Here is a 24569-nt window from a genome sequence, read left to right on the forward strand (position 1 = left end):
AAGGCAAACCTCGGAGGAGGGGTATTTTAATGCGAATGTTTTTTCTTTCAACAACGACAGTCGCCAACCGAAACGTTTGTCTCTTCAGCGATTCCCATTTCCCATTTCCATATTCGAAATGAAGGGGAAAAACAACTTTATATTTTCCAGTTCATTGCGTCTCAATTCTGAAGCTTTTTGACGATACATTTCATCATCCTCTAAACATATTCGCCCAATTTTCTTTGCCTTTTGACTATTCATTTTGTGTGATTGAGATCTGCGATATTGATCGGGGCTATGGAACAGCGAATTGCGTGAGGTAATTCCTTTAGGGAGTTCTTCCAAAATTCCATCTTACTCTGAAGAGATCCATAATACCAATCTGACAATTCAAAAGACGTATAGAAATTGCAGGCAAAGGATTATTAAATTATCGCTTCCATTTGCGTCCTAGTTTCTTAAAAAGACTTTTTCTTGTCATATTAACAGCATGAGATTTCACTCTAGTGAAAGGTTCAGTCAATGAATTTAGGCCATAAAAAAAATAATTATCGTGACATACATGACCTCAATTATTTTGGCAATTCAAGGAAAAGTGATGTATTTCACGTGTAAAATATAAAATACAAATTCAAGTATTTAAACATTCAAACAAAATACTCCACATGTAACTTAATTCACCTTAAAAGTGCCGCACATTTGTTTAACCAGTTTACGGATATTAGCGGACAAAACAGAGTTCAAGATCAAGACCTGTGCGTCATTTCACGAACACTGCACACACAGCTCGTTCCAAGGCTAATTTAACAGATGATGAGGCACCCACAACGACTAACTTAACATAGGGGCCTTTGCTATGGAATCGCAACAGTCGCTGCGGAAAAAAAAGTGAATCACCTTCACTGCGTTAGTCGGCGGGGATTTTCTGTCACTGTCTAAAGATCAGCGAATTGAACTGAAGGACATCCGAAGAGGAACAACCCTAAAATATATTCCTTTCAACACTCACAAAGACTTTATATATAAGTGTATATGTATATATTATATATATATATATATATATATATATATATTATAATATATATATATATATACTTAAAAAATCACAGTAGATGCACGTGGCTTCATTAAATAAGTGAATATCACAGGAAAATGATAGGCAGAAATCCAAGCGCTTTCGTCTATACTAAGACGTTGTCTTAGTAAAGACTATAGCGCTTGGATTTTTGCCTATCATTTTCCTGTGGTTATTAGATTATATATATATCCATATAATTATATATATTAATCTACATATACATTTATATAATCTATATATATATATATATATATATACACACACATATATATAAATGTATGTATATATATATGTATAGTCATGCATACACATAGACACGTCAGAAGAAAAATGTAGACAATCTTTAAAGTCGGCCACCGAAGTAGCTGGTGCAATTCAAGAGTGGTTATGTATTGTTAAGACACACTTGCTGCTCAGAGAATAGGAATTTGAGGATTTAAAAGATGAATTAGTAACTCCCATTCTAAGGACTTTCTTTAGGCACTGAATAGCAATCAAGGCCGGCGTACGTTGTCAAGGAAAGGTCGTCTCTCTCTCTCTCTCTCTCTCTCTCTCTCTCTCTTCTTCTCATCCTAGTTCCGTCTTGTGAGAGGCTTCGCGGAAAAATTCAAATGACACATTTACCGACTTCTAAGGGATGCGTCGCCCTTATCACGATACCTAATTTCCTCTCCGAAGTTCAGGCAACTTTGGAGAAGGCCATGAATCTTGAAAGGCAAGATATTTATTAATTTTAAATGAAAATATTTTCAATATTGACCTCTAACCGCAATGGTCAGTAAATGGTGCAAAAGACGCCTCTACGAATTACTCAGGCTAATCTTTAAAAATTTCAGTTACAAAGGAGAAAGAGGAGGAGGAGTTACGATGAGTTACAAAGATTAGGATGTCTCAAAGACTTGTTAGTCCATCCGAGGAGACATCGAGTGCTCACTTATCTGTAGGATCAGGTCTTACTGTCCATTCACAGTGACCTAATGATTTTGTCTACCTTTCTTTCAAACTCTTCCACACTGTTGCTGTTTACAACTTCTGGTGGCAGTTTATTCTCACATATAATGTACGTAAAGAAGTTGCCACAATGGGATCTGTTGTATCTCTTCAGTTATAGTTTTCATCCATTATTTCTTGTCTAGTTTTCGTTTAGTGTAAATAGGTTACTGTCTACTTTTATTTGCCTTTCAGTATTTTGAATGTTTCTATTAGTTGTCCTCGCAATCGTCGTGTTTCTAAGCCATACATGTTAAAGCTCTCTAGTCGTCTTCGGGAACCTATTTGCCTGATGGATGGAATTAACTTTGTGGCTCTTGCTTGTACTCCTCATAATCTATTTATGTCTTTTCTTAGTGTTGGTGACCAAAACTGCACTGCATATTCAAGATGGGGTCTAACTATTGATGTGTAGAGCTGCAGCACCGTTTCCTTGTTTCTGTATTTGAACTGCCTCTTTATGTATCCCACTAGTTTCTGTGCCTTCTTTTCTGCTTTTATGCACTGTTTTGTGGATTTTAAGTCCTTGGTAATAATGACTCTAAGGGCCTCCTCTTGTTCTACACTATTTATGTCATTCCCAAGCAGCATGTAGCTGGCATGAGGGGGTTGTTTGTTCCTATTTGTCGCACTTTACACTAATCTACGTTAAAAGGCATTTGCCATTTTTTTTACCACTCTCCTATTTTCATTAGATCATTTCTTAAACTTTCCACTGCAGCTGGGTCTGCTGCATTTACACTTAGTTTGGTGTCATCTGCAAATCTGGCTATCCTGCTAGTTACGCCTACATCAATGTCATTAATGTAAATAAAAAACAAGAGAGGGCCAAGGACAGAGCCCTGGGGAACTCCGCTTCTTACATCTGCCCGTTCTGATTCTTCACCATTTATTACGACTCTGTTTTCTATAAGTTAGCCAGTCTTCGACCCTGTCTCCTGTTTCTCCTACAACTCCTAAAGCTCTAACTTTTGTCACCAGTTTCTTGTGTGGGACTTTGTCAAAGGCCTTTTGGAAATCTAGGTAGAGTATATCTATTGCTCTATTACTGTCGTAGATACCTAGCATCTTATGATAAAACTCCAAGAGGTTTGATAGGCAGGATCTGTTTCGTCTGAAACCGTGTTGACTGTTTAACAATAAGTTGTTTCTATCTATGTGATCCACAATTTGATCGGCAATTATGGACTCAAAAATCTTGCAAACTACCCACGTTCAGCAGATTGGTCTATAATTTCCCGGTTCTTCTCTTGGACCTTTTTTGTAAACTGGGGGCACATTTCCTAGTTGCCAACCTTTTGGTGCCTTTCTTTGTTCAGCACTTTTCCTGTAGAGTTTATATAGGCGAGGAACTATCTCCTCTTTTAGCTCTTTAATTTCTCTTGGATGAATCCCATCCGGGCCAGGAGGAGGAGGAGGGAGGGGAGGAGGTGGAGGAGGAGGAGGAGGAGGAGGAGGAGGAGGAGCGAGAGAGAGAGAGAGAGAGAGAGAAGAGAGAGAGAGAGAGAGAGAGGATAATTTGCTCACTGAATTCGAGGACATAAGGGAACTATCGCACATCGTTTCAGGCTTACTTTTCCCATAAAAAATGGATGGGGGGGGGGGGGGGGGGCGGCGCCCGCATAGCCATACAACTAAAACCTGTACGGAAACTCGTATCATTTCGATATGTTGTAAAATAAAAACAGTTCCTAAATGTGGAATTTAAATTTTTAACGAATATCTTAACCGCAAAAAAAGTAAAAGATGAGTCTGAAAGGAAAGGAACCAACATACTCTGTCATAAGTCCCATTTGAGGAGTCGGTGGCAGACCAGTCGTTCGCTTAACAATGAATATTAAATGCAAAGCATTCTTTCTCAGTAAAATTTCATCCAGGTCACCACTCTGAAAAACCCACACTGGGTTCCAAGAAATGATGCACAGTAAAGATGAAATTGTAGCGTTGCTACAAGGAAACACAAATCATAAAATATACAAGCAGAATCAACAACCCTCCCTTCTGTTTACCTTGCCGTCGAAGAAAGTAAATAAACACAGATAGACAGTGCGTTCATTAATTACTACTACTACAACAAAACGGGAATAACTTCAAACCTGGGGATAAAGTGAAACTTACACTGTAGATTACATTCTCACACCGGTTACTGCTTTTTACATTTCCCCGATGAGGACTTTGTTCCACCAACGCCCCTTGGCGCAGTTATCATTAGTCATTTTACGTAAAAAGAAAAATAAATATTGGAAAAGTTTCGAGAATTAGGACTGATAAGTTTTTTTTTTTAAATTAATATGTTCTTTAAGACAGATCTGATTAATTTTAGTCTGAATCTTAATATCTAAGTTGCTAGCAAGACAACAACCAAACACACTGGAAAATAGTCAAGAAAGTAAATTTCCCACAGTGGGTGAGTGATCTTATGCGGAAGGGGGTCAAAGGAAAATTAATTTCGTCGTCTTTTACAGAAGTCAATATTGGGTTGTTGACTGAAGCATAAAACTTAGGCTGCCAAGCCAAGCACTGGGGCACTTTCGGCCACTCGAAGCTTAAGATAGTGAAAAGAGGGAGTTGGAGTGGTTGGACAGCAAGTCTGAATGAAGCTAAAGTATAAGACATTAGTAATGCCTGCAGTGCAACATGAGCTATATGAGCTATAAATTATCGTGAAACACAACACTTCAATGAGAGTGAGGCAGTAAATTATTCGTTAATAAAAGTAATAGATAAGAGTAATCATAAGCAAACACAACAAGGTCTCCGCATCGAAAATTCTACAAAGCTGGCATCGCCATACATTAGCTTTTTTCAAAATCATGAAAATCGGAATTAGATGATGAGGATGATGATGATGATGGTGTGTGTGTGTGTGTGTGTGTGTGAGTGAGAGAGAGAGAGAGAGAGAGAGGAGAGAGAGAGAGAGAGAGAGAGAGAGACTTCTTATTAGGTGGCGAGATTGGCATTTGAAAAGAGAGTTTTTGATGAACCCCTCGATAGAGAGGAAGTGATTTGCACTTCAAGAATGCTGTCGTCTTTCCCAATTAAAAAGAGTGCTTTTGATCATCCATCCACCACTACAACGTATCTGGCGCGCCATTCAGATGCTATTTTTCTATCGACGTCTTTCAAAGAATTCTTGCAATTCGTTCTTCATAAAAAAAATGTCGCAAAAGGAATTTTTAATCATCGCAGAGTGAGAACATTTGCAAAGAGCCATTAAACAGGCCATACACATTCCTCATAAGCCATAATGTGCAAGTGCGATAAAACACAAAAGACGAATTCCTGATAATTATTAACAATGAATTTTCTAACGGCGAGAATACGCTCACTCCTGCGTGTTGTTAAAGTAATTTGTATGATATTCAAATATATACCACACTTAACACATGATAATATCAAGAACAAAGTAATTTTCACATTTTTTGAGATCAGGAACGCAAAAGCGCTCACCTGAGATACATCGCATGTATTTACATGGGAAGTTCACTCCGAAGTAATTGATAGGTTTTATAATAATGATAACGATTACTACTTGCAGATTCTGAGGAACCATGGGAGATTAAAATTACTTATGATAAAGTATCGATTACAGTGATTAATAATTGTCTGTACTGTGATTAATGACTGACTGCTCTAATAATCATTTGGTTTCGTTCCACTTATCATTAACCATTTCATTCCTAATGACTTTCTGTGGCCCTCACCTCAATGGTACACAACCCCACACAAATGAATGACATGAAGGAGTGGGCCGCAATTTTGTGGGAAATGGGCAGATCAGACCTTTGAAAGGTTAAGAGGATTCTAAGAAAATAAAATCAACTGATGTTCGGACGAATTCCCTGCCGTGAGGTTTCCATGAATGAATGAATGTAGGAAATTATTGCCATGAGGCACAGCGCTGGGGCCGGGAAGGCCATTCAGAGCCGTCATGGCAATGGAGATATGAAACTTTATTGAGAAAAAGCAATTCTTTAAAACCATTATCCTTTAATATTCCCAACGAGTATCAAAGCTTTAACTAAAGCTGCCAACTCTGCTTAACACCAAGGCATGGTCAGGTAACTTAGCTGCGATCTACCCTTAAGAATTACAACAAATTCACGCGACCTCGTTGAAAAATGTAGGAATTTAGTTAACCTGTGTCATATCAATGTTCTTTAATTAAAAGGGATTTCGGTTAATTGATTTCTGGTAGAACGCAAATTCCAAACACAATCTACCAGGCTGTTGATCATATTTCCAGAATACAAAAACAACTGTTAGCGGAGTTGCCCTGAAGCTATGGGATTAAAAGGCGTCCTTAATGGATATCTTAAGTGGAATGTTAATGCCAATTTTCCAATACCGTGTGACAAATTTAGGGAGAGAGCACAGTCTAAGGACCTTAGACCTTGGGAGACACACTGGCCGATTCCCTGGGGCAGTACGATTTTGCCCCTTACCCGTCCTTTCAATCCTACCCTTATCAAGAGAAGCCCCTTTCCTTTGGGAATACTCATATCTTATAATCGACGGGTAAATCAGTGTTCAACCCAAGGTTCAACCCTCCGGCTTCCCTCTTTATATTGTTTATATGTGCTACTATGCACGTGTACTATATAGAGTTGGCTCATAATGGAATGTTTTCCATACGTTGCTACGTGATTTCCCATGAAATTAAAAATGCAAAAATTTAGAAAAACGCGGAAACTATTAGACCTTAACATTTCAATTAGATTTGCCTTTTATTTTCAAATCTTAAATTATAATCGAAACTAATGATGATTATGATTTAAAAACGAAATAAATTTCTGAGTGAGAACATTATATGCGCCGAACCATTAATTTTTTTTCTTTCTTTTACCTTGCAATAAAGACGAATATCGGTACTGGACAATGAAATGTATGGCATCCACGTACTACCTAAAATCACCGACCAGAATCTCTTCCTAAATTTGTCGTACTAGAGTATACCAGTCACCTATACTCTGCTATTATCAAAAATAAGACTTGAGTGTTTTCTGGCAAACGCTTTAGTCTGCAATGAAGATCGGGCATCTCTAAATCTTTTAAGGGAAAACCACTCTATATACCTTCTTCCCATTAGAGCTACGATCCAAAGCAATCCTACATTCATGGATCCTTTGAACCAAAGGAGAATCCTTTCCTCAGGTCGAGATATTTGAAAAATGTTGGCCTCGATTCTCGGCAACTCCAGAAGAATCACTTATCACAGTGTCGTTCACTTTTAAAATGGGTAATGGGGAGGGGACAAAATGCCGCTAAGGTTTCTAGTATATCTTTCTCCACACAGCTCCCACAGGAAGACATTTTTCCATGCCTACTGAATCCTGAGACGCGATTATTTACGGCTTTTGGCTGCCAGCTTGGTAACTCTGCCTAAAATGTGTATAACCAAAACAAATACCTAAAAAACATGACCAGAGGCACATAGTCCCATGTTAAAACCTTGAATAGTGGCATCATGGAAAACGGCAGTCATTTTGGAGTTATGAGTAATTTTCAAAAAGTGGCATATATTGAATATATGCGCCACATTTCTTGCTTGTATCATTAACTTGAGTATCTTAGTGAAAAAATGATTTGATTTACTGCACTACACGATTTAAGATTTGATTCCATTACTGTTGTACAACCAAAGCTCTCTCTAAGGTTTAATTTACAGTATTCTAACGTTTATATATCATTCTATTTTGAGAAGAGCCACTATTTTTATACCGTCTAGCATTTTCTCGTAAAATTTCTGAGAATAGTATACGTCTTGTTCCATCAACAAATTGCTAGACTGAGAGCTTTCTCGGGATTTTTTTTAATATGGGGCTGTTCAAGGTTGATGAAACATATCTTATGATTCAACGTCTATTGTTCAAATGCTCAGTCGAGGACAATACCAGAACTGAAGTTATTCAAATCAGCATCCTCACAACCTTTGATTTTGCCGGAATTTCAGTGAGGGTACTTAACACGTTTTAAGTGATTTGGAAGGTGCCACTTCCATTCAAATATTCACGACTGACAAGACACATTCTAAATCTGTGGTTCTTAACCTGGGGGCCGCCCCGCCAGGGGACCTTCAGCAATTTCCTGGGGAAGCGCAAGCCATAAGGAAAAATTAAAAAATTCTCTAATATTCCATTATTCCCCTAAGAGGAGTGCGGAACTAATATTCAGAAGTTTATGAAAAAATGCAGAAGTATCATCTTATAACGTTAATAGTTTCCTATAGTCTACTACTCTAGTTAGACTGGTTGGGATTACCATGTTTCGTAGTTACTTACCTCCCTCCCTATCTCTTTCTTTATTTTCCTTTAAATCTGGGCGGGAATTATACTCAAAGATGCAAGGGGGGCGGGGGTGGAGGTAAGAACCAACTCTCAGAGGGGGCGTGGTAATAAAAAGGTTAGGAATTACTGTTCTAAATGGAAGCTGAAAAAGGATAAGCTTATGCCTGTGGAATATAGGGATTATGAAAGGTCACTGATCCTTCACTATACAGTCATTGGATTACTGATAATACTTTCCACCATATTTTCCACTGGTCCCATAACAATACTAACCCACAGATAATAGCATTACAGCAGATAAGCAGTAGGAATAGAGAGGGAAGATGAATAATTACATTCTGACTATCCTTTTCACTGAAGCCCCCTTGGAGGAAGGTACAAGGAGAAAATGGGCAATTGTCGGTCTAAAATTACATTGCAGCTTGCAAAGAAGTATTTAAGCTTAAAAAAAGAATGCTGAAAAGACTTATCTTCTTTCCCACCGTTATCCCTACATTAACGGGTAGGTTACCTGATGCACTTTCTCCATGGCCTTCTATCAAAGGCACCATCAGGCATGGTTTATATTTGGCAAAGAGGGTTTTTAAGTCTTATGCCCTTGTTACCATCAACCACAGTAATTGAGTGTGGGGCCCAGCCTTTTACGTCAAAAGTACGACTGCAAGGCAGCAGTTTCCCCAGTTATTGGCGGTGGACCTAGCCTTTTACCTCAAAAGTACGACTGCAAGGCAGCATATGCCCTTTAGTCGCCTTTTACGACACGCAGGACCTAAGGTGGTAATATTCTCTCACCTCTACCACAGGATCAAATGCTGGGAAGACTTAGCCGTACTATTATAACTACGGCATGGGAACGGTCACCAACAGGAGGAGGAAATTAGAAAAACTGTGCAATTCACCCCAGGACTGAACGGATATTTACCTACCATTGTCTCTAGCAAGCACACAATTCCTGGATTATGTTCAGAAAGCAAAACCTTGAGCGATTCTGAGAAACCTGCAGTGTAGCTGAAAGCTTACCGACCATCATATTAATGTGTATGAAAACACCAACACACTTGTTATGGTAGAACAAGAAATGAAAATATTTTGATTCTGTAACAGACAATCCATAAGAGCGGGAACAAACGCTTTTGATAACAACAATAGAATAGCGAACAGAAATACGAACATCAACAACGGAATTACCTAGTTAGGCTGTTGAGCGCTTCCTTAGTTGTGGAATTGTCCTGCTCATAAGTCTACTTCGACGAATTTTTAAAGTCATAATGTTCACTAGATTGAGGATGAACCTACCACAAGGTTCGAAAGCTATTAATATTTATTGATGACCATCAACTCTCACATGCTATATTATTTTGGACCTGCAACCAATAGCAACAAACTTACAACGCAAAAAAAAAAAAAAAACCTTGTACTATCATATATTATATAAAAATAATTGCCAATGTGATCACCACCTCCTTACAACCTTTGGCGTTACGTAGAATTTATGAACAATAATACAAAGACGCAAGCACTTATAAAGAACCTTCCTTACAATATTAAAGGGTGTGCAGATCAAATCCCGCGGCTGTACGTTAGTTTGTAATGTCTCTCTAGGATATGTATTGTAAAATTCTACTACCAACTCACTGCTTTTAACGTTGTACTAGAAACCTAAAGACGAAATCTGTCAGGATCTACACCCATTGTTTTAATTTATTTCCACGGTTTATCTGCATACACGAATCATGAGTCTTTATGATTTCATTATATATATAAATATATATATATATATATATATATATACTATATATATATATATATACTATATATATATGTCTGTGTGTGTGTGTCTGTGTGTGTGTGTTTGCGTGCGCGTGTCAGTGCGTTCCCATATTGTTTGTTTAAACAGTGATTAAATGTTAGAGAACGCTATGCCTGTAATCTGACAGAAATAATTAAAAGTGCCACCTTTCATAATGAATTCTCATAAGACACAATACTAACGCTTGCACACTCAATTTTGGGCCTGAACTACAAATGAGCAACGGCAACAAAGAAGCCTTCCTCCTCTTTTCTTAGCCAGCAAAGACTCAAATCCATTCGACGGCAACAGCCACAAAACCCAAATTAACGCTATGGGAGTTTTTCCCGGAGCGCCGCCTTCGCACAGCGGGAAATTAAGAAGCGTCTAATTACAAGGAGCTCTCGCCCTGGTTGGCAATCCAGTGGCTGGAGAAGACTGCATTTAGAGAGAGAGAGAGAGAGAGAGAGAGAGAGAGAGAGAGAGAGAGAGAGAGAGAGCTGTCTCGGAAGCAGTTGCAGTTAACGGAATGACGGATACGTGTTTAACGAAAAATAAAATGGAATACTAACTTTATACCATCACGATATATTGTTTCTTTGAACCCTTTGTTTCACGATGGAAAACCTGTTAGCAAACGAGGCATTGACAGTCCCGTCGTTTCATGGGTAAAAAAAAAAATAAATAAAAAAAGACCATCATATCTGTCATTGAGGACACAACGCAGAAAAGACGACGTCGAGAGATAAATTTAGCCGGTCGGTCAGATGCGTCTCATTACGAGACCAGTGTTCAGAAAGGACAGGCGACTGAATGTCTGATAAGGAAGGGTGTGAAGTCTTTCCTCGTTCCTTTTCTCTATTTCCTTCTGTGGTGGATGCCTCCCTCGGGAAAGAGAAAAGGCTTAGCCTTTCATCCTACCTAATTTAAAGCTTTTTACTTACGATCGTCTGATGCTTACAAGTAAAGAGTTCCTTTGCATACATTTCGTTTCTTCACAGGAAATGGCTTAACACGTAAAACACAAGAATATTAGGGCCATAACTATATACATAAAAAAAGGCATGCTTAAGGAAAAGAGATACGACGGAATTTCACTGCTTAAATATTAATTTTCGCAGAAATGATTAAAATCCCCAAAACCATGACTTACTCCAAAGCAGTCTCCTTCATTACCCATTAATTAACGAGACCAAAACTTGCTTCGCGCCTACCACCACCATAGAATGGTGATCTGTAAAGTAGCTCTAAACCACAGCTATTGACTAATAGTGATGGTACGGAAGGAAACATTAATAAAGAGAGAGAGCTAGCATAACCTTATCCAACCTACACATACTCTCTCTCTCTCTCTCTCTCTCTCTCTCTCTCTCTCTCTCTCTAGGTCTAGGTTATTGATTTACCGAGTGTCGATGTGACGCGAATGAAAAAGGCATTTATGCGTTTTGATTACACGCGTAATTCAACCATAACATCAACTCTGATTGCCTATTTCTGAACCAAACTGATTTCATTTTGATTACAATTCAGTGCCTCTGATCTTCCCAAACGCTATTGTGATTTTTTTCTCTACCTTTATGGCTTGAAAGCCCGGCACAGTTAAAAAAAGAAAAAGAAGTTCCTACTTTTCCCGGCCATGAAACCCAGGCATAGTTGAAAGGAAAAAATCGTTCGTGTTTCGTTTTGGAGCAATGACTCTTTGGATCTTCAAAACAGCAGACAAAAGAATAGCATTCTTATCATATGTCAGTTTACCGATGCGCTGACTATGACTTGCAAACCCAGTGCTCTAACACAAAGATTTCATGTAAAGCTCTGATATCCATGTCTTCTCCGTCATTTATTTAACGTGTTTTCATCTGAATCCAAATACTTTTTGTTCATACATAAAAATTTGTATTTTTTTTTAAACAGTACTTTATTTTTGTCATTAACTACCTATCTAATCTATGTAATTTTCAAGGCAGAGTTTGTTCCTCCACAAACAGTATTTACCTTAAAAGACAAATTCTTTAAGAGGGGGTGTTTTTTTCTGAGCAACAAAATAACATATCCTACAAGGACCTGACAAACATAACATCGTAAAGCTTGAAAATAAGAGCATAAAATATTCATCACTCACGAAGAACGGAAAAAGAACATGAGACGACATGAGGGTAATTGCAGGTTTTCTAAATTGTAACTTGGATTTTAAGAAATGAAAGGATAGCTCAACAAGATGTGACCATAGAGTTTGTTTGCTGCCAAAGCACTTAATACGTTTAAATGCAACTAAGCTATACATGCAAAATATTTGCTTCGAGCCTTCTACGTAACAATTACATTACCGAAACAATGAAAATATGGTTTTTTACGGTGTGAAGAATCTAAGATATTTTAAGAAAAAAAAAAAAAAAAAAAAAAAAAAAAAAAAACAAACGTGTAGTCTCCTCAACATTTCCAGTATTTGAGGCCGACAACAAAGTCAACCAGGACTCAAAGTGAACTTGTAATTAAAGCCTGGTGAAGAACGAAATTTACTCCGCGGAGGAAGGAAACTTGGAAATTATGTAAATATTGGAAATTTTGGTAAATGTTACCGGGTCTGGGCAAGGAACGAACTGTTAAGATCCTCACTGTTTGAGTATATCAAAGAGGAATGTGGGGTAACAAATCTCCTCCTCTCTCTCTCTTCTCTCTCTATTTCTCTCTCTCTGTAGATATATATATATATATATATATATATAATATATATATATATGATAGATATATATATATATATTATATATTATATATATATATATGTATATATATATTTACACACACACACAGAGAATTCGTAAACGAGGTCATATTTAAAACCTTTTAATAAAGGGCCAAAATAACAAGCCCAAGATGCCCCACAGGATGCAGAGCTCGACGGCAAAAAACGGCTTCAGTTTCGAAACTTGAAAGAATGAAAGCAAAAACTGGACGGGGGATCATAACAGATCTCTCCTGTTTTCCCAGTTTCACGAAACATTTATACACTGACATGATGTTCTTTTTTTCTTTCTCTCTCTCTCTCCCTCCCTTTCTTTCCTGACGTTTAAGTTTGAATTGAACTTCATTCGGCAAACTGAAATTAGTCTTTTTCAGACCTTTTGTAAATAAAAGAAATGAGTAAAATCATAAACAAAAGTGGACTACGTATACGCAGGCGAGAATGTGTGTTGACTTAGATTGACTTATACTTCAAACAGGAGTTGCAAAAACTAAGGTCACTAATACAGAGGTCCTACGAAGAGACTGCAGTATAGTGACCAGTTTCGCATCTGCCTCATTGTTAAAGGGATGCTGTGAGTACAAAATTATTGGAGATCGTTTAAGCAGTATTGAACGGACGGACAAACGAACTAGCACACATACAGGCATAGACACATAAATATTATATAAACGTATATATATAATTTTATACATTCATCCATCCATATAATACATATATATATATATATATATATATAATATATATATATATTATCTATATACATATATATATATATATATATATATATATATATATATATATATATATATATATATATGTACACACACACACATATATATAATATAATATATATTATAATATATATGTGCACGTATAATAGCGGTAAAATGTCATATTGAAATATAGGTAATCTTTATATTTGTGTATATCTATATATACTATATATATATATATATATATATATATATATATATTATTGTCGTCACCATAATTACCAAAAAATGTTAAAAGTATCGTCGCTAGCAAAGTCAAGGTCATTATCTGCGACTGAATTATTTGTGCACTCGAGGGAAGAACGTCCTAAGTAATTAGCATAGCAATGCAATCTGAGTCGTTTAACATACATTCCTTGGTTACATTAACAGGGTCGAAAGGTCTTGTTCATTTATTATGTTCATTACTAATTCTCAAGAGTATAAGGCAGAAATGGAGTTCTCTAAGAGGTCAGGAGATTGGGGATAAGAAGATGGAGGAGGAGATATAAATAAGGAGATACGTAGCTATAGATTGTTACAGAGAGAGAGAGAGAGAGAGAGAGAGAGAGAGAGAGAGAGAGAGATTACTCATCAATGCAATTCGCCTCCCAAAATAACTACACAAATAAATACGATCAGTCATCATGCTTAATCAAAAAAAAAGGACATGAAATGAGAGAATGAGAAACGAACAGAAAGGGACACAGGCATCTGACAATCAAGTAATTCCCCAGAATTCTGGGAGGTCCTTTACGAGCGATAAGAGAAGACGCTGCTACACCGGAGGTATACCTGTGAGGATTGTGTACTTACGTGTAATAGCCATCCCGAGGTACTCTCCACCCTTGGGTACCGGGGAGCGAAGAAGAGATGATGATCGGGTGTGGCTTCATAGTACCTGCGTACGTGCGCGAGCAATCTTCGGCAGATGGGCCAGATGGCCCCGTGGTGCCGCAAGTAGTCACCTTCCAGACTGCGGATAAACGAACATGAATGACCATGAGTGTCAAAAAATAATTGGGAAGTCTGTCTAAACTAGTAACTAGTTAAAATTCATACGGCATTAATAAAGCAAACCTTATAACAATGCATAAATACTTCAATATACATAAAAAGAATAATGTCAGTTAAAAAACAACACTCTTGAGATTTATGAATACCCAGTTAAGCCTACCACATTTCGCAACGTTCATGACAGGCCGAATTTCATTTACGCATTCTGCAGAAGATTAATTCAAAAGAATTATTTCTATATAAAATTCACCCTATTGTCTTGGTAAAAATAACCTTAGTTCTGCATAACTGTCAGTTCTCGGACATTATATATTTATATAATATACAAACGAATCCATGTCTTAGGATAACAATGCACCGTGCCCTCCCCTATAAGCAGCATTGCATGGTAGTGTTACGAGTCTTCCGATGGGAGGAAATATCAACTAACTGGCAAATGAACCTCAAGTAAAGAACACAAACTGGATAAATAATTTCTTCCTGATATAATATATATATATATATATATATATATATATATATATATATATATATATATATTATAATATAGACACACACAAACACACATATATGTATATATATATATATATATATATATATATATATATATATATATATATATCTACACGTCAATACATATAATATATTAGTTTTTTTTTTTATATTTTCCAGGAGTTTTCCAGCAATACCGTAGGAACGACGTTGCCAGTCGTGCAACTTTCTTGATTGCACCTGATGCTGGTACCCATTCAAAGGCTGCCTGCAGGCCAGGAATCGATCCGCAAGCCTCATTATTGTGAGCCACGCGCACTTAACCGCTTACAGCATCCAGTGTTCTCGCATCAATTTCCAAGCGCGCGCATAAACACGCAGAACATAAATATATATAATATACAATTATACACATATATAGTTATATATTCACTATATATATATATATAGATATATATATTATATATATAGTATATATATATTATATATATTAGATATATATATATATATATATATATATATATATATATATATATATATATATATTATATATATATATATATATATATCATATATATATATATATATATATATATATAATATCTATATATATATATATATATATATATATCATATCTTATACTATATATCTTATTATATATGTTTATTACATCTATAACCTATATATGATATGTATATATATATATAATATATATATATATGATATATATATATATATATGTGTATAATATGCAAGTTACTGGAAGTAAACAAAAAATGAGCGAACCGAATGCTTTCATATAGTTTACCACAATTTCCGGGTTCATTGATAAATGAGAACAATAAAAGCCAGTTACAAAGGAACCCAAAGATGACAAGAAAATATTAAAAATCTTTAAATAATCAGCTCAACAACAAAGACGTTAAATTACTATATATCCCAAACTGACATCAATTAGGCATTATAATACTGTATTGAAACAGCTACAATGATTTTCCTTTCTGTAACATTGTTCCTTCATAGAAGAACCTTAGCACGATTCCAAACAATTTCACGATTAAAATAAATAATCTATTTGGTCAAATAACGCATATGGTATTTGTCCCGTTCCAAGGATATACTGACAGTATTGATCCTGATTGCAAGTCCTTTAACATACCATGTAGGAATGACTGATATTACTGATGTTCTTTCGCGAAATGTGAAGACAGTCATATCCATTATATTTTTTAAATGATAAAAAACGGAACACAGCATTGAAATCAATATTAAAAGACAAAAGACCTTTCTTAAAAAGCGCATACATTTTATAAAACAAACAAAATTGAATGGTTCAGGAACCCTTCGTTGTAACCGAATATATCACTTGGTTCTTCTTGCAATACACATTCAATATGGTAATCAGTATTTCAAGCCTTTTGGGATACAAATCTTTTCACACAAATTTTCTGCAGGAAATTCAGACCTGCAAGGTGTTAAGTTCACAGAATTATAACCATGGAGGTTTACTATAAAAAGACAATTTAAAGGAATTCCTAGTATTTGTAGTACCTTGCACATATGCATATATAGAGCCGAGTCAACTCTATTTATGTCGTTCTGTTCTGACTTTTTATGCAAATGTTTTTACAAAATAGTTTAAATGGCAACGGACAATCCACTTAGTATCTATCGTTTTAAGTAAATTTGTATCGAATTCTTTCAAACAAACTTCTTACCTACCGTTGGTCTGTGGTTTAGATATGTTGACAACGCTTGCATATGACGCTCAACGGAAAATGCATTTTTTTTTTACCACGGAACAATTTGCTACCCGCAATCAATTTTACCTCATGTCTAGGAAAAAGATCTGTGCCACCCAATTTTAAATGTGAACCCATATATATATATATCATCTATATATATATATATATTATATATATATATATATATATATATATATATATATATATATATATATATATATGTGTGTGACCAATAGATAATAGTAGAATATTATACTTATAATTTTATGATATAATTTAGGTATTATAAGGCGTATATATAGTTATATAGTATATAGTTGATATATATTATCCCAATAGATTATATATCTGAATCCTATTATCATATATATATATATGGCGTATCGATATAATATACTTGGTCAGTATGGTGCCCATTGTTTTTGGTGTTTGGGTTTTCTTGTTTCTAGGAGCTATTGTTATTTGCAGCTCTTGACTTTCTTCACTAAAATTTTGTGAAACCACAAGAAAAGGAACAAACGTTTACTGGGTCACAAAATGGTGCCCGTTTAAAATAAAATTTTGCCCGTTTTACCATATAATAAAATGCGAAGAAGATTCTGCAGAATTTTGTTATTTGGTCTCAAAATACTCTTAAAAAAATTTAATGATAAAGGAATTTCTTCAAAGATCTCTGCTGCTGACATTATAAAACTCACAACAAGAGTAGCAACTGCAATTTTTTCGCTGTTTTAACGATATGACTTACGAGCCAGTTGATGCATTTGCTATTTTGACTTAAGTCAGTATTGTTGTAATTTTCCGTATTTACTCTTATTCATTTACTCCGTGTTGTGGCACGATTTTACTATTCTCGGCAGCATAACTGAAAAATGTGCTTTCTGATGCTGTTTTTATTATTATTCAGAAGATGAACCGTATTCATATGGAACAACCCCACAGGGTCCACTGACTTGAAATTCAAGTTTCCAAAGAATATGGTGTTCATTACGAAGTAAGAGAAGTTACAGGGAAATACAGAAGGAAGAGATCTCACTTATTAAGAAGAAAAATCAATTATTAATTAATAAATAGTCGACAGTCCAGAGGAGCGAGGAATAAAGGACCTCTGGAACTGAGAAGTTCGGCTCTTCGTTCCATGTCCTCGACATAAAAGCGCGCATATATATTATATATATATATATATATATATATATATATTATATATTTTAATATATATATATATTATATATATATATATATATATATATATTATTATTATTATAATATTATATATTATATTATTATTATGATATATATATATATATATTATATATATATATATATATATTATATATATATATATAGAGAGAGAGAGAGAGAGAGAGAGAGAGAGAGAGAGAGAGAGAGAGAGAGAGAGCATGTGCGTATATAAGTATGGGTAGGTGTATAAAGAGGCAAGTGTTATGGAAGTTGCTACCCCGATTCAACAGGCTAAGTACGAATATGGGAGAGATCAGTTCTTTCTTTGAAGAGAGAGAGAGAGAGAGAGAGACGAGAGAGAGAGAGAGAGAGAGAGAGAAACAACCGTTGAAATGAACATCCCCTGTGACTAAGGATCAAAAAGAAATCTTTTCCAATGGCAATCACTTTCTCCGGGATTCGCTTTCAATGGCTTTCTCTCTATTGTGTATTCACAGAACGTAGTATAAACTGCGCCTGCTTAAGGGTGAGAAAAGGTTCTCAAAGAGTGCCGGGAGACTGAAATGGATTTTCCAGTGAATTTAGCAAGTGAAAAGATTTCAATTATTGGGCGGCCCACATAGTGAGAGATCCCTTTGAAATTCTCAATTACTTGAAGTCACTCAAAACCGATCCCTTAATAATGAAATTCTCCCATAATTTTTCTTGAAATTTGCACGAAGAAGCAAAAAGGGGTCGCTGAATTCGTGGCTGCAATAATGAAGACCCCTACAACGGCCCCCAATTTGATGAGATTTTTGAGTAAATAAGAACCGAAGGTTTCGTTTAGGACTAAATGTTGGTCTTAAGGTCTCATCGAGATACTTTGCACCGAATGTTTTTTGTGGTTATAAGGTCGCTAATGTTTCTAGGAACTGGATGTTTTTCCTTTCCCATAATTCACGTTAAATGTTACGAAAAAGTTTCTTTAGTTCCAAAACCACATTAACGAGGAGTGAAACCACAATTTCTACGTTATTATTGCTAGGTAATGTTAATGATCTTTAAATTAAAGTTTCTTTAGTCCCAAGTTTATGTGAGGAAGCTAAGATATTAGCTTGATGTTATGATATAACTCCGCCTACAACAAGGAAAGATGGCTGTATAGAGGAACAAGGATTTTTGGGAAAAGTCAATACAGTTTCCATACCTTTCCGATTCCAACTCCGATAAATAAATATTTTGAGTAGCTTTTACTGATACTTTCTTTAATAGAGGGAAGGACAAGTACTTCACCATGGTATTTGTCCGACTCCAGTCAACTGACACTAAATCAATCAATCTCCCATTCCATAAATCTTCAGAATCTTATCTGATAAACAGTACGTCTGAACAACATCCTTGCAGTACGTCTTCCATGAAAAAAAATTAATTCTGTTTTTGTACAGAAGATTGTTTCCGTAGTTGTAACCGAGCTTCTTCAAGGCAGAATTGGCGACTAGAATGAATTAATCAATCTCGAAATTTAGGCGATAAACCTACTACTGGGGCAATTACAACCATTCGGCGCTAAAGACAAAAATGGAATTGAGATTGGACAGGTGGCTAAAATGATATGAAGTATAGAGGGTTCTAAAGATAAACAAGGAGAAAACCCACAACTACGCTAAAAGTAATTGTTACAAAGGCTGGATATTAAAATGGAAGAAAGTCAGCTACGAGGAGGTGAAGTGAAAGGCATAGAAGTGGATGTATGTAGGGGTCAAAGGATCCCTGCAAATACCCTTTAATAATAATGCCTACAGTGCACTACGTGAGGAGCACTGGCAGTATAACGCCCAACGGAAAGCAGTATTTGTTTGCAATTTCTAATTTGTTTTGGGTGTTCGTTTTCCTAGTGAGATCATTCCTTCTTATTTCTGAGGAAAAGGTTCCGTCTAAGTGGGCCGGTTTCTAAACCGATTTTTATAAGATAGTCTAAGCAGGCCGGTTGCTAAAGTGATTTTTATAAGTTCCCTCTAAGCAGGCCGGTTTCTAAACCGAATTTTTATAAGTTCCGTCACCGGTTTCTAAACCGATGTTTATAAGTTCGCATCTTTCGTAGTCCAACAAATGAAACGCCCTGCAAACTATTGACCCCGTACTGGCTATGAGGAACATTATTTCATTTTCTTAAACAAATTAAAGATGTTATGGAGGAAGATAATGAATATAATGACGATGGATATCAAATGTATTTAAATCCAAAATTTCGGAAACAGTTAATCTTAAGGACATTTTCGTTAATCAGGCAGGGAATTATACGCCAATAGAAAATGCTGACGAAGGTAATTAAAGATTTACCCCCATTTTTCCGGAGCATGTCGAGATTTAAACTGTTTTCCACGGAGCATTTCAAACGAGAGCACAGCAGCGCAACGAAGGAAAGGGGAACGGCAGGAAACTCTTCTCTATGGCAACAGCCCAGAGGTTCCTGGAAGAGAACTACACCTTTAACTAACCAGCAATAAAAGTGGGTTGCAGAATTGCAGGGCGTTCATTTGTTGGTTTTCAATGCACATTGGGAACACTCAAATAAATGAAAAGAGTCGTCCGCAAAACTCATTAACTGGCACATAACTCGACCTTATTCTCTGACCACCCCTTCACAACCATTCCCCCCGCCACCCCCCGGGGGGGGGGGGGGGAATCTTGATTTTGACACAGTGTTTTCAGTGGAGATGAATCTGCTATGAGGTTGTTGTTTAAATAATGTTCTTATGTTAAATTTTAATATATATACATATATATATAACACACACACACACACACACACACACACACACACATAATATATATATATATATATATATATATATATATATATATATATATATATATATACACACACATAATGTAAGCTTTTCTCTTCGTGTATATATATTATGCTTTTCTCTTCGTAGTAACTTCTACAGAGAAAAACCCAGATATTGGTCATTACCACATTCATCCTTAATGGGTGAATCACGACTGAACCGCCTTTTCCATACGCCATGCCATGAATAATAATCAACATTATACACCTATGATGCATACAGTATCTACTCTCATCTTTACTCCTATGAAAGAAGGAGCAACTATTCCTCTCATCATATCCTTTAGAAACATTCCTTCATTCACATACCAAACAACATTCAGCAACTCCTCCATAATTCCTTCAACTCCTGGTGCATATCTGTTCTTCAACCTTACAATTAGCGTTATCACACCCTCGACAACCAGTTTATAGGTATCTGTGAATATTAACCTCCAACCCTACGATCGTATTATTCAGTTGGATTTCTCCTCCATCCTTCACATTTAACACGTCTTCAAAGTAATGTCTATCACTTCTTAACAGGATCATTTCTTACTCTCGCTTAAAGTAATTGGCCGTGTTCCCTCCAAAACATTTCGGATATGTACCCTTATTAAACATACATACATACATACATACATACATATATACATATATACACACACACAAACACAAACACACACACATACATACATACATACATACATACCCATATATTTACATATATCACAACACCAAACCACAAAAACACAAACACAACATTGCATACATACATACATATACATATATATATATATATATATATATCTATATATTATATATATAATTTTATATATAAAATGTAACGTCTGCACTTCTCCTATTTGACTGTTGTCAAGACAGGAGTATAAGCTTCCAATAAGGACAAAAAAATCTATAGAAAATTAAAATTTTTTTACTACTAAGAAGATAGGGATGGATCTCTCTCTCTCTCTGTTATACAAAACGCACTTTGAAACTTTTGATAAAACCTGACAAAAAGATACAAGATGCTGCCCAGCATTTAAACTTGCAGAAATTCCTCAGAAGGCACTGATCAACATACCACTTATCGCACCCAAAATACTTTCATATTAAATATCAGTTGCTGAACTTTCGTGTTTTTCAAACTTTGAAACGTGAATTCTTTTAACTTTATTAAAAACCTTATTCAATGTATGCTATATTTTTCCGACTTCAGTTATTACATGCATTTTTCTAATTCTTATTCTGCTCTGAGGAAAGCTTCGAGTTTAAACTAAAGACTTTATGGAAGACTGGTATTTCTGAATACGGCATAGTACAGATTTGCTCATTAGTATGAGCGTTCAATGAGTATATTTCACACGCTAACTAGTAAACCCTAATCTCGTGTTAACAGTCTCTGATTTGATCCCAGCCTCGTGCCACCATTCGAACGAGCAGTAAACGGGTACCAGCGACAGCTGCGGTAATGAGAGGCCATGGGGATGCCATCCTCATCCCTTAAATGATTGCTCAGAACCGGAAGGTTCTACCTTTCTGGAAGCACTCGCTCTAAAAAAAGAAAAAAGAAAAAAAACCTACATCGAATACCATGTACATGCATTTTTTATTTATGTATGCTTATATAAACGAGTAGATTTAAACATTTACCCACACATATATACATATACACATACATACACACACACATATATATATATATATATATATATATATTATATATATATATATATATATATATATATATATATATAATACCTTAACCGGATCATATATATCCGTTCCATCACTTCAAGAGACATCGCGCAAATTCAGCAAATGATTCTGCTTCGATTTTGGACTGGTAATTTCCTCAGCCTACATGTACTAAGTATATAGACACATAGCTCCCAGTCAAATTGGTTTAATCCTTTTCTCTATTTACAGATCCTTTTAAAATGTAAATTCGGCAGAATCGCAAAATATTTCTTTCTATTCTTTAGCCTATCTATCAAACAGTCTAGTTTCCCCCCCATCCAGTTACTTTCCTAACATTAAAAAAAAACACATGCCCATTTTTTTATCAGTCTAGCAGGACATCAAATACGAATCTTTAACGCTAAGATCATCAGGTGGCCTTCATTTCAAATGTTCAAATGTCAAGGATTATTATTTGAAACAAATGATCTTGTGCTAAATGATCCGCAGTTCTCAGAGCTTGTACAATATCCTTCTTCCTATTCATTAAAGTTTTCTAATAATTTATTTTTCGAAAAACCACTTCATAGATTTTCATAATTTTCTAAGTACCCCCTTCAATTTCTTTTTCTAACATACTAGTGTTTTGGGATTGGCCTTCAACTGTTCTCCCGTCTTTTATAATATGCACAGCTCCCTATAATTGGGGACGGTTGACACTGAGCCTTGCACGACGGCAGTATGCAAGATGGCAGTGAGGGTTCCTGAAGCGTTTCTTCGAGTCACACCTTCTCATCTTCCTGCATTTGACTTTTCATGCTTTCCCTTCCTACCTTGCTGTCCTACTTCATTTTCGTTGAGCACTGATCCAATTTTTAATTTTCTCTCAAGAACAAATCCTTCGAATAAGCGAAAATATGAGAAGTGATTCATACCTCTCTTTACAAAACGCATTGTGTATCCAAATGCTCTGTTTTGGTGCGTAACCATCAGACCGCGGTCTACCCATATTTCCGCAAACGACATTTCCCTTCAAACAATCTATGAAAAGTTACGTTCATCATAAGGTGTTTGATTTGGTGTCACTTCAAAGTTGGATAGTTTCAGGTAATCATTTCCTGTTTAAAAAGTCAAATTAACAAAATGAAAAATAAAACGACGCAAGCTGTGTCAACTCGCAAGCATTTCAAAAATTTTGCAGTATGAATCTTTTTCACCATGCACTACTAAAATATATTACCTTTTCAACAATATATTTTTCAATGCTATTCAAGCCGCTTATAGCACGTTAAAATATAAGAAAAAAACATGTCAAAAACAGTTATGATTCTTCCTTCAGTGATAATGGATACTCATTTAGAAGTCACTTTAAAAATGGAATATTTTTTATACTTAATCGCAGTATATTCACAACAGCAAAATAGCACAAAATAACACGCCAAAAATGACAAAAACTGCCAAACCAGAATTACATACATTTTTGGCACCGGGCATAAAGTCGATATAATGCCTTTCAATAAAAAGCAGTTCATGGTTTATGGCTATTTATATCATGTATCGTATAAAAAAGTCTACCACAGCAATTTTTTTACTTATGGGTACAATATACGTGATGCATCCTTAAAACCAGCTTCATTTATGACACCAATCATCGTTTTCGTATAAAGCATGGGCTGACATAAATGATAATTTTCAACTCTCCCTACTTCCTGCCCACATTTATTAAAACTCAGGAAGTCCTAAACCTAATAAGAATAATGTATATAACGTTCCTGACATATAAAACCAGATGTCATCGCCGCATTAAAATTTTGTCGCCATAGTCAACCGGTCTTTTTGATGCCCCTACTTCTGGCTTTCATCATCTCACTCCTATAACGGGCGTTCGAGTTCTTGTGATCTCCAATATCTTTTCAAGAATGAAATGCCACATATTGCTGCTCTAGGGCACCTCTCTTGCTAATTGGAATGCTATTCCGCCACTACACGTATCCCAGGCGCCCCTCTCTCGTA

At 35.8% G+C, this 24569-nt stretch overlaps 1 protein-coding gene across 1 annotated transcript in view; it reads right to left on the reverse strand.

The window, feature by feature from the left end:
* Positions 1–24569, reverse strand: part of LOC135221802 (tyrosine-protein kinase receptor-like) — a 1041187-nt gene that overhangs the window by 255061 nt on the left and 761557 nt on the right. The window contains exon 13 of the mRNA XM_064259659.1: positions 14441–14600. Within this exon, the coding sequence (XP_064115729.1) occupies positions 14441–14600 (160 nt within the window). The remainder of the gene's footprint in view (positions 1–14440; positions 14601–24569) is intronic.

The sequence above is a fragment of the Macrobrachium nipponense genome, chromosome 3 (assembly GCF_015104395.2).
Source record: "Macrobrachium nipponense isolate FS-2020 chromosome 3, ASM1510439v2, whole genome shotgun sequence".
Taxonomy (NCBI): domain Eukaryota; kingdom Metazoa; phylum Arthropoda; class Malacostraca; order Decapoda; family Palaemonidae; genus Macrobrachium; species Macrobrachium nipponense.